General features: G+C 39.6%; 2 protein-coding genes across 2 annotated transcripts in view; one reads left to right on the top strand and one right to left on the bottom strand.

Moving 5' to 3' along the window:
* Positions 1-386: 386 nt before the first annotated feature.
* drc1 (dynein regulatory complex subunit 1 homolog (Chlamydomonas)) lies at positions 387-6,245 on the top strand (the record flags this gene model as incomplete). The annotated part of the gene is made up of 16 exons (XM_079180698.1): positions 387-463; positions 637-715; positions 1,113-1,240; positions 1,426-1,609; positions 1,775-1,912; positions 2,825-2,947; positions 3,145-3,272; positions 3,385-3,519; positions 3,616-4,048; positions 4,357-4,446; positions 4,535-4,639; positions 4,731-4,876; positions 5,076-5,225; positions 5,320-5,406; positions 5,945-6,006; positions 6,205-6,245. 16 exons carry the CDS (start codon positions 387-389, stop codon positions 6,243-6,245), a joined length of 2,106 nt encoding a protein of 701 aa, XP_079036824.1.
* Positions 6,246-9,857: 3,612 nt separating this feature from the next.
* The window catches only part of otofa (otoferlin a), a gene marked incomplete at both ends in the record, with an annotated part of 65,481 nt that continues 59,633 nt past the window's right edge, over positions 9,858-15,705 (bottom strand). The window contains 7 exons of the mRNA XM_079180494.1: positions 9,858-10,038; positions 11,606-11,706; positions 12,059-12,237; positions 12,342-12,583; positions 14,905-15,003; positions 15,243-15,331; positions 15,416-15,558. Coding sequence (XP_079036620.1) covers positions 9,858-10,038; positions 11,606-11,706; positions 12,059-12,237; positions 12,342-12,583; positions 14,905-15,003; positions 15,243-15,331; positions 15,416-15,558 — 1,034 coding nt within the window. The remainder of the gene's footprint in view (positions 10,039-11,605; positions 11,707-12,058; positions 12,238-12,341; positions 12,584-14,904; positions 15,004-15,242; positions 15,332-15,415; positions 15,559-15,705) is intronic.

The raw sequence follows: 15,705 nt of genomic DNA, 5'->3' as shown, positions 1-15,705 counted from the left end.
TGGGGCCACAGAATTATTATTTTTTCATTTAAACTTTTTGAATTATATTACTTTTTTATTTAAGATACAAAGCAAAAATAAAACGTTAATACACTCTGTAGACAAAAAACTACCTACACGCTGAATGAAAACCTGCAAGGCTCAGAGCCAGAGAGCGTTGGAAGTGAAACATAAAGAAACTAAATTCAAAATATGCAGAGTGTGATCTTGAAGTTTAAAGCTTACGAGGGACACTTGAAGGCAGCACGCGCCACTCTGCACTCTGTCGCCATACCAACGTTTACCAAACAGACTGCGGCGACACGGACCTGTTACTTTGTTATCTTTACGATCATTACAATATTTAACAGTTTATGCCAATAACGTCCATACAGCAGACTCTTAATATGGAAGAAGTTGATGCGGATCAAGAAGAGGAGCCTGAACCTTCTGTGTTGTCCGAAAATGAAGAGGCTAAGAGCACGTAAGTGTGCCAGTTAACGTTAACTAGTTTAACGTTACCGTAATAACTGTGATAAAGTATTAATCACAATATAGTTGTCATGCAGCATGGATTATTTGTTATGGTAATAGCTATAATAATTATATCATGTGGGATCTATTTTTTATATCATTACGTTTGCATTCAACCTTCAGGGTCTCCACAGAGGATAGTGAAGTAAACCCCACTATGGAGGGCCGGTCTCCAGAGGAGGAGGTTGAGAAAAGTGAAAAGGTTTGTTTAGTTTCCAAAGCCTTTTGTGGCTAAAGTAATGCCGAATTGTAATATTATGGCTAATTGTTTGGATTAAACTAAGCTAATATAGGCAAATTGTAAATATGAAATATATATGTGTGTGTGTGTGTGTGTGTGTGTGTGTGTGTGTGTGTGTGTGTGTGTGTGTGTGTGTGTGTTTGTATATATATGGGTGCTAGCTGCCACAATTTGAGCAAGCTCCTATTGCATTTTAGTTCACTTAATTTGACATTACAAGGGCGGTGATATTAATTAAGTTATGTATTTTTCAAAAATAGCAACTGGTTATAATGTTGTTAATATAGTGACCTACTATTTTACTTGAGAGCAATTTCCTGACATGTGCTCAGAAAGAAACTGTCCATTTTTGTGTTAGCTAATCACTCCGCAGAGGATGATGAACATACAGAGAGTTTTGACGACATTAGTAACCGACATCCAAACTGCAGCTGACGCCAAAGAGTCCATGCGAAGGACAGAGCTGGAGGAAGCTCGGAGAATTAGGTAATTTCATTTAATTCACCATTATTTATTCTACTACCACACCTGTGTCCTAAACCAACACCATATATACATACATACAAAAAAACAAAGGGGTAATCTTACTTTATATACATCCTCCACACCATGCTTACTCTTTTGTCTTTCTTTCCTCCTGTTTTTCATCATGTTTGTCCAACTTGGTCCAGGTTGGAGCGGCTGGAGAATGGAGTCAAGTCCAGTCAGGAAATATTCCAGGAGATCACCAAAGGCTGGTCGCTAGCGAAGCAGAAGGTGATCCCTCAGGATCTCCAGGAGGCCCTGAACAACCAGCAGCAGTTATGTGCTGTTATCATAGAAGACAATAAAAAATTTATAAAAGACCTGCAACAGGTACACCTATCTATCTATCTATCTATCTATCTATCTATCTATCTATCTATCTATCTATCTATCTATCTATCTATCTATCTATCTATCTATCTATCTATCTATCTATCATCATAGCTAGTGGCCTTGTCCATTCATAAGTTGATTTCCTGTGTGTTGTCTGAACAGGAGATAAAAGTTGGAGATGATCGTTTTGTTAAGGACTTGAGGAAGCAGGAAGAGGACCTAGACCTGATTATAGAGAGGATGAAGAACCAGATCAAAACCCTGACAGAGGCCTACAGGGAGGAGCTGGCCCAGATTTCGGTGGGACCCAGATCTCAGTTGAGAAGCAGCTTTAAACAATTTGTAGATTGCATTTTAATCTACAAAGGGTAATCAGATGGATGGGGCTTATTATTATTATTATTATTATTATTATTATGAGCAACAGGGAATTAATTTATTGTCTTGATTCAATTTGCACGATTGTTTTATCTTTCTGGCTCGCATGGCTCTATGAATGACAAGGATCCCCCATATTGTGATTTTGAGTAGAATGTCTCAACAAATATTTGATGGATTTCCGCGAAATTTGGTACAGAACACTCATATCCTCCTCATGACTTTTTATAATAACTTTGTTGGTCCTCTGACTTTCCATCTAGCATCATCAGATCAAAATTGTATATTTTTCCAGCACTTGGTTTATGATATAATACCAAATACCTGCAAACCTGCAAAACTCTATCAGCCTCAGATGTGCTTTGTGTTTAGAAGGTTAGCATGCTTGCTAACGTGCAGAATTCAGATGGACAACATGATAAACATTAAAGTGCTTAACCTCAGCGTGTTAGCATTGTGAGCATGTTATCACGTTAAAGTTAGCAGTTAGCTCAAAGCACCGCTGTGCTGCTACCATGGTTGTAGACTCTTTTTAGTCTTGTTTATGCCATTGTTGTCATTCCCACTAATGGTTGCCCTTGTATGTAGAGAGTTTATCACCTGGAAAGTGAAGTCTTACTTACAAAAGAAAAGACTGAATGGGAACAGCGCATTATGGAACTTTGTGACGAAGAGGTCAGGAGAACTAAAATAAACCCCCCACACACACACACACACACACGCACGGCTACACATGCATATTCAACCTTCAGTCTGCTTTCATCTTAATTCATATCTTATATCTAACATACAGTATATCAACTCTGTATTTAATCATATCTTATCTATTTATAGCTGGGGAGGGCGGCGCAGTGGCAGAAAAAAGTAGAGGAGTATGATGCAATATTTCAAAATGGCATCTTGAAGACCATTGACGACGACGCCTATCTAAGGACAAAACATAATACGGCGTTTCAGGTTTGTACAAATATCAAGATGGACACCAATTGCTTATCCTTTGAATGAAACTTTTGTGATATACGCTCCATTTTATAAAAAGTAAGTGCTCCTGATTGTGATTACATTGCCAAGAAGAAACGTTTCAAATGTGTTACCATTTGACATACAGAAGCCCAGTATTTGAGTGCCTTAACATTCTATTTTTGCTTCTGCAGGTTCCGGAGAGATACTTTCAAAGGAAAATGGGCAGCGAAATAATCATGACTCTAAATCTATACAAGCCAAGCATTGAGGTACCAGTACAGAGATTGAATCTGAGCAGTATGAAGAAAAGGGCCGTCAGGTAGTAGATTTTTCTCTCGCACGTACAGTATGTACGAATGCATGCACACACACACGTACACACTGGTATATCTAATTCACTCTCTGTTTCTTCTGCTGGTTTTGTGTTTCAGACTGCTCATAGAGATTAGAAACCTTAGTACTGAGTATTCCAGTGAGAAGAAACCGGTTCCAAAAAAGAGCCAGCGTTGGCCTGAGGAATACAAACACAACATCCAGCAATACGAACACATTCAGCAGAATATCAAGTAAGTCATAATCATCCTGTCAGTTTTATGTAACACTGACATGCTGTAGGACAGAATGTTTTCTTTTTTCTTTACACCTCCATCCACTTCATGCAGGGACTTTGCAGTTGCTGATGCCAGACAATTTGAGGAGATGTGGCTTATGATTGATGCGGAGGTGAAGCAACTAGTGGAGAAGTATTTGCTCATGGACTCGCTGATCTGCAGGGAGCACCTTGGTTTAGCCTGGGAGCAAACTCCCATGGAATTCATGGAGCTCTCTGGTCCCATCCAGCCTCAGAAACAGGCCAGGATGCCTGTCCACGAGGCTGTCTCCCAGCTGTTTCACACCGGGCAGAATTTACAGTGTAGTCAGAGGATGATGGACCTCCCCGTTGGGCCTAGGCCGGAGACTGACACCGAGAGCATGGATAAGGAAATTTACAAGGAAGGGAAAACGGTGCAGAGTGAGAGTGGTGCAGAGGTGGAGGAAGGGAAGCAGTCTTTGGAGACACTGAAAAAAGTGATGGAGCTGCTGTCTGATGAGGCGGTGAGAAACAAGTTCATTGTTAATGTTTATCACTGGATTAAGCAGATGTGTGTACAGAAGCGGACAAGAAGAAGTCTTTTTTTTTCAAATGACAAATATATTTACATCAAAACAACGAGTACTAACATGTGTCTTTAAGCATACAATATATCAAAGGAAATCTACATTTTAGGAAATACACTTTAGTTAAATAAATATAATTTATCTTAATAATATCTTGTCCATCCTTTAAATGGTTTAAGTCTCTTCTAGCCACACTGAGACAAGACAACAGGTTTTGGTTGAAGTGTCCCTTCCTTCTATCTCAGGGCTTCCTGATGGAGGATAAACTCCTAAACCTACTGGCTCCCCTGGAGAAGGAAGAACAGACTGTGGTGAAGCTGGGCTCTATGCTTTGCGTGAGTTCATGTAGTGTAATGCATCAGTGTACTGTTGGACTGTATGGATTAAATACTGAACAACCTGCCATATTGCTTTCTCTTCTAGTCTTTTGGCATGGAAGAGGGGGATGTGCCCAAGTTGGCTGAATTCTTATTAAAGTACGAACATCAGCAGAGAGATGAGACTGAGGTCAGGAGGGGCGGAGATGAGGTTTGCTCTGGATTAATGCTTGTGGGAAATATGGCCTTGAGTCTTTGACATACAAGAGGATTGTAATTAGTACTATTTTGTCTGCTTGCAGGATGTTTGTGTTGAGTCGGGTGAATCCAGTAACAAGGAAGAGGATTTGGAGACCAAGGCTATGACTCATTTGACCTCTGAACTCATCAATCCTAAACATGTTCTGCCTGCTCTAAAGAGTTTCCTCGAGCAGCACATGAGGTCCAGGTAAGACCACATTTGCACTAATTTAAACTACTTATTCATGAGCAATAGATTACTCTCCATCATTACTGTATCTCCATACCAACAGAGGCTGCATTAGGGTCGTCAATTGTACAGTCTGTGAGATTTGAACATGAAATTATGACACCACAGTCTTTCTCTATAAATGTGTGATGCTTATGTTTTCCTGGTGCTTTCTAAGGGAGAGCTCACCGAGCCCAAATCAGCGTTTTCATATAAAAACCTGGGATACTTCAAAGGATGAAGCCTACTGGGAGAGTATGGGCAATGTAATCTCTGAAGACAAACTGAAACTCTGGGACGCCGCAGAGAGCACACTACAGCAGTACCGGTCAGTAACACCCATGCACACGCACACACACACGCACGTACGCACAAAGCAAACACCCTCTGTACTCACGTGTTTTGTGTTTTTTTGTTTCCAGGGCCGTCCTGACAGACATCGCTGAGCTCGTCCCTGAGACTCAGAGGCTGGAGCAGCAGAACACAGAGCTGCGGATGTTGCTGCAACAGTCTTTGAACTGAATATGTGTGTGTTCATGTTCATGTATCTGTCATAGTTTTCTTGTATACGTCACATTGTTTTCCAGGTATTCAATTAGAGTGAGGATTGAGGAACTTTCCTAGCTATAGTATGGGAAAAAGTAAAAAAGCAGTAAGGTACTATAAAGTGATGTAGTGTTTTTTATAATTATACACCTTGTATTCGGCAAAATGATTAATTGCTTAGTCAATTGACTAACTAAATTAAAGTAAGTAAATATGATTTGAAAATGCTTTCCTTTGCCACATTTGAGTAGCAAATTGAATAATTTTGGTTTTTGGTCGAGCAAATGTGGAAACCTGTTATGTACATTTTTCTGGCATGTTATAAACCAAAAGATCAATGAATTAATCAAGAAAATAATTGGCAGATTAAACAATAAGGAAAATAATAGTTAGTGTCAGTCCTAGTGTATTCAAATAATTAAATCTATACTCTATATCGGGCAGAAATGAATGTGCCTCTCCTCTAAGATCATTCATCTGACATCTTTGATTCTCTGACAGGTCAGCACAGAGCCGGAGATGCCGTAATCCAAACTCAACTTGGAATCAGCAGAACTGGGACAGTGTGAGGAATCTTTAGAGTATGTGTAAAAGGATTTATATTCACTGTAAAATAAAGCCTCTAATAGATAATGGTGAGGTTGCAGTTTTTATTTTTACAGTCTTATAAAAAACAAATCGTTGGAACAAGTAACTCCAATAGTTCATATGGGATACAAAGTGGATACAAAATAGAGCAATACGGTGGTTTTATCCAGCAGTGTTGAACAGCTTATGGCTGAGCTCTGAGGGGAAAGAGTAGAAGAGCAGAGCCAGGAAAAGCAGACCCAGCACAGCAGCCAGCAGCACCGCACAGGGAAGCCTGTAGTGCCTCCAGGCCAGGATACACATCGTCCTCACTGGGCTCAGTAGCCACGACATGCTGGTACTGGGACGACTGCACAGAGAGATTCTGAGATTAAACAGCACTCATCTTCATACATTATTTCCATGCAAAGATCTGGAGAATATGTCACAGGGTTGGAAGCGTTATTAGGAATCCCACTGCTTTGCTTGGCGAGACCGGACCTGCGTAGCATTCAAGCTCAAGGATTGGCCAGGAGTCCATGCTCACCGAGGTACCGGCGATTAGATTTGTTTGGGTCCTATGTCCTTCCCAATGGCCTGTCATACCCTAACTCCTCAAGATCAATGCCTAGTCTTAACCAATCATCTCTGCCTCAACCAGCCACGCAGAGTAGGTCTCTAGCCAAGGAAAGCAGTGGGCTGAATAATTACGCTGGTGGAAGTAAATTACGAACCCTTTCATTACGATAACAAAGTCATTCTTTTTTTTCTTTTTCTCAAGTTTAAGGAAAGGGAGGGGGGATTGTCTGTTGTCAAGTGTGGAACTGTTGTCGGCTCATTTGGGGGGGGGGGGGGGGGGGGGGGGAATCTCCCACTAAGTCTGCAAATCAGGTACCAGTCGGTGTAACGTAGTTTCAGCGACAGTGGCAGAGCACCACCATGCATATGAGATGTGATTGTCAACCTGACAGAGGCTTGTTAAGGGGTGCATTGTGAGGCAGTAGTCGAGTGGTGTGTTAAATGTAAATGAAGTGAAGCACGGATGATTACAATGTAATTTAACTATAGTATAGTAAATGGTATTTATGACTTATTTATGTCATATTATACAATTACTTTTTTAGTACTTTTAATTACATTCCATACTATGACATTTTTTTTTAATATAATATAACTTTTTTAATTACATGTCTATGACATATTATAGTCTGAGATTTTACAACATATTATTACAACTTTTGAAGACCTTTTTAATTGCATACTATACTATGACTTATTTTGATATTATTGACATTTTTATAGCATAATATATCTTTTTATTACATATTTTGACACACTATACTGTCACATTTATGACATTTTAATGGTGTACTATTTATTCAATTCTCACATTACATTTTAATGGCATACTATGTGTGCCGTTTTTGCAAGGTTTTTATGACTATACTATGACTTTGACTATGAAATGTACTATCATTTTTTAAGGAATTTTAATGACATACTAGACTCATTTTCAACCATAATACAATATTGTTCTCACTTTTTTCCAACATATTATACTATGACTTTTGTCATTTGACTATATTATCACACTTTTTGACATACTATACTATGTCTTTTTTTTAACATAATGTACATAATGTGACATACTACATTGTGTTTTTTTACGACATAACATACTAGCCCCCTCCTCCCCCATCACACTGCGAGTACTATTCTGACATTTTTTAATGATTTTATCTATGACATACTATACTAAGCCAGTTTTATTACGACATTTTATTTTATACTGGACAATGATTTTTTATTACATTTTCATTGACATTTGATGACATATATACATTGTCTTTACATCACATTTAGTTTCATGACATGTTTTTTTGATGACATACTGTTACGACTCTTTTTGACACCTTTATGCCATTTTTGGCATTTTCATAATATATTCTATGCTTTTTGCGACATTATTTTGCTATGGCTTTTTAGGAATGTTTTATGACGTATACTATACATTTTTATTTTTATGAAACATTATACTATGATGTTTTGTGCTATATACGACCCTTTCCTGACATACTGTACTATGGCGTACTATCCTACATGCCATGCAACCTGTGGCTTTCTACCAGTTGTCATTACTAACCTGACAGACACTTATTGGGGTGCGCATGTCATATTTAAGCTATGTCATATTCAGGGCAATCGGAATCTTGTCCATGTAATTCAGTTTATTTCAAATTGCCAAAAGAGACAAAAAATAAATATCGCACACATTTCACCAGATATACAAACACAAATTGTAAAAACAACAAGTTTAGTGCAATCAATAACTCTGTAATCAGTGACAGACAGAATTACAAACAAAGACTTCAGATGACGTCAGGCGCAGGCAAATTTGAAAGGGAGTAAGAGACACTGCAAACAATGCCAAACGATATGGAGCCAGAGTTTAGAGAATCAACCCCAGACCCCCTTTTTACCACTTCACTCAAGTGCACTTCAATATTATTCCCATGAAATCATCTTTACATTATCTGTAAAGTTAAAAATAGGAAGGTTGGTGATTTGGAGCGACAGTCATGCCAACACACATGACCTCTGTGGTCAATTATTACAATGATGCATGCATATGGACAATATAAGTTTACATTTTGGTAGAAAACAGTAGTAATCTTTAAGTATTTGTTGCTTTTAAGTTTCAACTAGACTTAGTCAAATTCTATTTGCAAACAATTAGTTTTATTTTATTTTTTAATAATTATTTGCAAATACTATTTGGCCCAAGTCTGGCTTGTTTGCTTAGATCCAAGAGATTTAACATTGTAACATTGAAGTTGAACTTAACCCTGTCAAATCCCGTTTGGAGTCATCTTGTTCTATGTCTCATTGGATTTAATTAGGAAAATAGACATCTATATTTTTGTTTCTACATTATTATTATTAGTGAAGTGTGCAAAGACTGCAAGAGCTATAATAGTTTATAAACATTATAACACTTCGCTTTAATCCCCCCTACTCAGCATTTATAAGCAGTATAAGTGTTTATTAATGTATTTGTCAACAACTATAACTCCTCCTGTGGGCACCCATAAGGAGGATGTTGTATAAACAGATAATAAATGATAATATAGTAAAATACAGATGTGATAATATAAAATGTCTTCACAGGAGAACCTAGAATTGTTGACAATAACTGTACATTAATAACACTTGAATGTCCTTATTTCTACTCATAGTGTGTTATACAGTTAACCCTTTATTAAATGTGAATATAGTGCTTATAAATGCTAAAAAGAGGGTTTAAAGCAAAGCGTTATCAAACATAATGTTCGTTTGTTGCCCATTAACTTAAAACAACAGCAGACATTGTAGCAGTAATGGGATTAAGATTCAACAGCATCACTTGAAATAAATGTCCATGCAATCTGATTTCACTTGATGAATAAATTAAAAGTTGAATAAACAGATAAAGACACATTCATTGTCATGTAACATTGCTTGAAAGGAAGAAGAATATCCTGGGTTACAACACTAGAGAAAATGATTGCTTTGTAGTCAGGAGTTCAGATACTGAGCATTAGTTTCTTTAGGCTTGCTGCAGGTTGGATAGAGGATTAGACAGTTAGTGTTTCTCATGACTTGGAGGAAAAAGTAATTTTGGGTGGTTTCAGCCTCTCTCCATAGAGCGAAGAAAATAATGCAATCGTACTTCCAAAGCGCTTTCTCCTCCCTGTGCCTCCCTTCCTGTGGGTGAGACTCCTCGTACTTTCCTTCTGGTTTGCGCCCACGAGCTCCCCTATCTATCCGGCGGGCCACCCCCCCCCCCCCCAGTCCTCCCAGCAGCCTCTCAGGCCCCAAGCAGCTTCTTGACAAGGTAGCCCGGCATGCTGTAGAGGAAGAGGCCCAGCATGATGAGCAGCAGTAGGGCAAGCACAATCTTGATGATCAGCCACTTGTAGCGGTTGCACACCAGGTAGCGGATGGCTTTCAGTGGGCTCAGGAACCACAGGAAGGTAGTGTCAGGGCGGCTAGAGGGATGGAGATTTTAGGATGAGGAAAGTAAAGAATTTGGTGAAGATGGCATGCAGGTGGATGGAGGAAGGAGTTAATGAAGGGTGAGTGAGGGGAGAGAGAAATGGGATGAAACATGGGTAAAAGAGAAAGCTGGCATTAGTGGTTAGTAAGACGTGTTGCATCTATTTGGAGATGTTTTTTTTACAACAGCATGCTCACATTCCTAATAACATGTTGATAAAAATGGATGGATGACTGACCAACAACTCCAAACACTGATGTTGCTCCAGTCTTTTTTTTTAACCAGACAACCATTGGTACCTCTGAGGGGTTTGATGCTTTCATTGTCAATAATATTATTGTATTTTAGTTGAATTCAACTCCTGATTTTATTCATATTAAGGATATGATACAGAACACTTGAAACACTCATTCATATTCTTGTGCGATCATTATATTATTCTCTTTTTTTAGGCGCAGTTGTCCTGAACACATTGTAACAAAAGAAAACCAAAGAAACATAGCTGCCTGTCGTTCAATGTAATTAAACTCAAGAGTATTGTGTTGTGTTGTCAAGGCACATTATTTCTAATAATCAACCATGATCGTGAAAACTTGCAAGTTGGAAACATGTGAATCTTTCCCACCTCTACCATCCATCCTATTTGATGAATATGTACATGAGGCATGTGGTGGCTGCCTGGCTCTCCAATGCCTAAGAAAACGTCCCTGTGTGTTTCTATACCCAACAGTTGGTCACTTAAGACGTGTAATGACACTTGGTGGCAAAAGACACTGGCTTGAGCAAATAGTTGAGACAAGATGCAGAAAAAAAGAGACTATTCTATTGCTGAGACAACAGAGGAGTAAACAAGAGAAAACAAAGAGACTGAGTTTTGGCAGGACAGGAGAGGAGGAGCTAGGACAGGAAAATCCAGGATGCAAAGGGTCTAAATAGAGAAGCAAAGACAGGGAGGAGGGGGCGGAGGCTACCAGCGCATCAGGCCCCCAGCATCTTCTTGACCAGGTAGCCAGGGAGTGAGTAGAGGAAGACGCCCAGCATGAGCAGCAGCAGTATCAGCCCCAGGACCTTGAGGATCAGCCAGCGGTAGTTGTGCCAGATGAAGTAACGAATGGCCTTCAGGGGGCCCAGAAACCACATAAGGCTGGTGTCCGGGCGACTTTGCGGAAGGAGGTAGAGAGAGGGAGGAAAGATGTAAGGAAGGAAGGAATGTGGATGGAGGCAAAAACGGGAGGAAATGGTAAGGAGAAAGGGGGAGTCGCACGCAGAAAGGAGGGGAGAGACAGAGGGAGACAGTTGAAGAGATGGTAGGAGGAGAAACTGCCTTTTGACAGTGCAAAAAGCCCAAATCACATGTTTATCAAATATTAAGTCCTGATTGATTGTGATTTGTAACATTTGATTCACTGCTTTTTGCACTGTGATGTTTTCCTTGAGGAGGAGATTTAAGAGACCGCACCATACAACCATCCTCAAATTTGAATAGTGAAAAAGGTGTGTGTGTTTGTGAGTTTTAAATACATATATATATATATTTTGAATAAAGGTCAATATCTTACTTTGGTTTCTCCAGTGGATCAGGCTCATTTCGTCCCAGCCCTACAGGACTTTTCTCCGCCTCCTCCGCTGTCACCAGATGAAGCTCAGCTTCTACCTTACCCTGCAATGACAACATGATAATGTGATATATCCAAATGAATCAATCAGCTCGATGCCTTGAGTATACTAATACTTTCGATCTGGTTCTCTGTTCTGTCAGATGAATGGAGAGGTTTCCAATCTTCTTGGGACCCACCACCAGTTTATTGAACATAGTGTTTTCTTGGAAAGGTTTAGACATACACTTTCCTGTACTTTGTACTTTAATGTTATTGCGTTTATTGCTTTGTTCTAGCTGCTGTTTTGAAATGATTTTTTAAAGTAATTTCAAGATGATGATTTCACATGTGGTGCCAAACTGCAGTCGTGACTTTGGTCATGCTGATGTGCTCAGTATTTCATGACTGACTCACCGTTAGCTCCATCTCATCGTTCTCATCGCGGGCTACAAACGGCCACCAGCCCTTGACCCTCTTTTGTTTGAAGATGGAAATAGTGGGCAGCTCATGCTCGTTTCGGATCATAGCAAGGGAACACTGCTTGGCTGTCTTGGCGCCACGAGGGAACCGGTTCAGGTCCAACTCAATCGCACCTGCGAGTGGTGATAGTCAAAGACAAAAAGGATGGTGACACTTCAGCATTTTTGTTGTGGAAGATCAGATGGAAAGTTCTGCAATTGTTCCCATCAGGCCTCACCCAGGAAGTCATCGGCAGAGAAGTGGTCGGCGTCCCAGACCTGCAGCGTGAGACGAGGAGGGATCTTATATTCAGTCTCATCCCAGGAGAACATAGACTCTTTCTTAGAGATTACAATCTTCTCCTCGGCCATGAGGTAATCGAAGGGATAGACGAAGCGCCAGTTGAAGTTGCCTTCACCAGTCAGGGAGTGGTAGTGCACATCTGTGTCCTGCTTGTCCTCCTGCTGCCCTTTCAGCCATCTGCAGGAAGTACGATAGATCAGAGTTAGGTTGACCTACAGCGTCATGGTTTGGATGAGTGGATAGATGTTTAATTTTGTCAGTCATGCACTTCTAAGTTATATTAAGAAGGGAATTGCAATTGTCTGTCAGTTACTGAATATTCATTGTGTTGATTTAAACAAGAGCATAGGACAGGTTAAATGTACCAGTGTGCCAACAAGAGAGATGATGCTAATAGGTCATAATCAAAACACATAATGTGGCTCCCCAAAAGCAAATCAGATTCATGTGTGTGTGAGATAATGACAAAAAAGTTGAATGATGCATAAAACCTGATTTGATGTTGGAGCTTCACACTATTTTCAAAGCCATGCATACACAAAGCTTGCAAAAATGCCATTAGTGGAATTTACCTGAAATTTTACTTAAAAAACAAAAACTTTCATCTTTAGTGTCTGGGTTCAGATAGCAGAGGATCTGGATATGAGGTCAGTCTCTGCCGACTGGAGCGCTTTCATTCACAGTAGAGTGAGTCTTTATTAGTGAGGGGGAACAGGAGGGAAGCTGTACTCTCAGTTCTCAAAGCGCAACATCTCAGTGAATAGCGGAAAAATGTGAAGGCAAGTGCTATGATTTGATAATTGAGATGCACTCGCATAAATCCATCTGGAACAACCCCATCCTCCCTTCTTTACTGTCAATGCAGACAGTTTGGTCGGCAACTAACTCTACAACACTGCATGAATACTCTTATTATCCTCCATGTATTTAGGGTTGTTTGAGGATGGCACCCAGTTTGTTACAGTGCAGTCCTGTGGTGACACATCTACGGGTGGCACCAAGTCAGCTGACGGGAAAATGAGTTTTGTTAAGAGATAGATGCAGGATTTAAGAGGCTCCTCAAAACACTGACATTACTAACTTTAAACCGGAGTTTAAGTTTATATCCTTTTAGGTCATTAATAATGTCTGCATTGCATTTAGGTGTCAGTTCTGTAGACTGGTATTATTGTGCATTCTGTACTGACGTCGCTTACTGGGACAATTGTTAATGTTATTAGTTACCCCATTGCTTTTTCTATTATTCGTCGATGGTCACATGGTCGCAAGCCTGTGAATATTTGCTGCGTCTTCCATTCACTTTAATGGAGGTTCATATGATAAATGAATTAAGGCATACACTCCCTATTTATTTTTTGGGGGTTCAATGTCATGCAAATTCATTGGACAGAAGACTAATGTAACTGCACCTTAAAACAAGTGAAAATGTCTGCCATGAAAAGGGTCCACATTGGAGCTCTGTCGTACTGCCGTGCATATTCTTTACTGATATACATGCAACAAGCTCCAAACACCATCAAATTGAAATCACAAACATCTTTATACTCTGCATGTAAAGTAATTTCAAGTAAAATCAACAATACAGGACCAAACCGTAAACAAACGACTTTGGAAATATTAGTTTGACAAAATATAAAATTATTGTTTAATAAAATAAAATTAAATAAAATAGTAGTTTGACAATAAATAATGATAGTTTAACAAAAAAGGGAAACAAGTAGGTTAACGAAATGTTAGCTTGACAAAATAAAAGGTTTGACCAAAACATTTTAGTTTAAGTAAATAAAATAGAAGTTTTACAATAAAGGAAATTGTACTGTAGTTTAACAAAATAAAATAAAATAAAAAATAAATAAACTGTAGTTAGTCATGATAATGTCAGTTGAATATCAATTTCTCTTCCACTTTAACCACTTTATGTATTTATTTCAATCTCAGTTTATCTGTGGATTATTTTGGCATATATACGACTATGATCATGTTTGTACTCAACAAGTTGTTTATGTGGTTTGATCCTGACTGAACTCATTTTTCATTTGGCAAGTTTTAAGCGTGCTATTTGGAGAGTTTAAGACAAGCAGGGTTACGTGCTGGATGGAGGGTTGAGACAGGAAGTGAGAAAGGGAAGAAATAATTGACTCCAGGAGGAAGGAAGGGAGGTAGTTGTACGAGCCATGCGATGGATTCGTGTGTTTACCCCCTGACATAGATGTCAGACATCTTCTCTCCTGTCATGAAAGAATCGTCCTCTAGAATTACGTCATCAGTGTTCCAAATAACAACACGAAGCTCAAAGCTAGACAGCAGCAGAGCATTGACCAGAGGAGAGAGAGAGGACGACAGACAGACAGACAGGAGACACACCACAAACACAAACAACACAAAAACGCACAAAACAAAATGGAAACAAAACAAAAAAAGAATGGTTAACTGCAAAAAAAAAAAAAATCCACACACCCGCGGGACGAGGCTTGGTTGCCGCATCCCACTGTACCTACCCCCTGACAAATATGTCACTGGACTTTTCCCCAGTGAAGTAATCATCGTCCTCCAGTATTACTTCGTCTGTATTCCAAATAATCACCCTGAGCTCATATCTGGTAAGGGGGGGAGGAAGGAGCACACAGTTGGACTTATATTTGACAATAAATGGAGAGCTAACTAGTAAAACAGACTCACCATAACTTAAGCTGGGGATAAAACTACGTATTCTGTTGGAAAAACTGAACTTTAGACACTTCAAAAAATGCAATTAACAAATATCTTTCCCATTAAATCTGCGTTGGATTTACAGTTATTAGTGATGTTTGTCTTTTTTTCTCCATCCCGGGCCTACCTCTTTGGCTTCCGTGGCGCTGTGTCAATCGCAGGTCCAGGAGCAGGCATGTCCATAGGAAACATATCCACCCACATCTCAATACGGCCCTTTGAACGCACAGAGAACAAAATACAGTCCAACCATCATTTCAATCTGTTTCACGACTCCAGACAAGCGTGGCTCTTTCCTACCTGTTCGATGCCGGGTTTGTCGGGGTTCAGAAGGGGTCTGGTCTCCACGTGTTCAGGGACGAGCTTACAGCCCACCCTCGGGATCTCCTCCCAGTGGGTCAGCACCGTCAGAGCCAAATGCTCCTCAGTCTGCTTCTTCAGACCTGAGACATCGACACAAACAAAAGGGAACGCAAAACACTTAAATCTGAACAATGCAGACATTTACAGCCTCACGTTAATGTAAACAAATGTGATTAGATCATTCATTAGATTATTGGCAACATCTGATGACCCTTTCATCGTTTGTA

This window comes from Pholis gunnellus, assembly GCF_910591455.1.
Source record: "Pholis gunnellus genome assembly, chromosome: 19".
Taxonomy (NCBI): domain Eukaryota; kingdom Metazoa; phylum Chordata; class Actinopteri; order Perciformes; family Pholidae; genus Pholis; species Pholis gunnellus.
The sequence above is the reverse complement of the archived record's forward strand: the minus strand, read 5'-3'. Positions and strand labels throughout refer to the sequence as shown.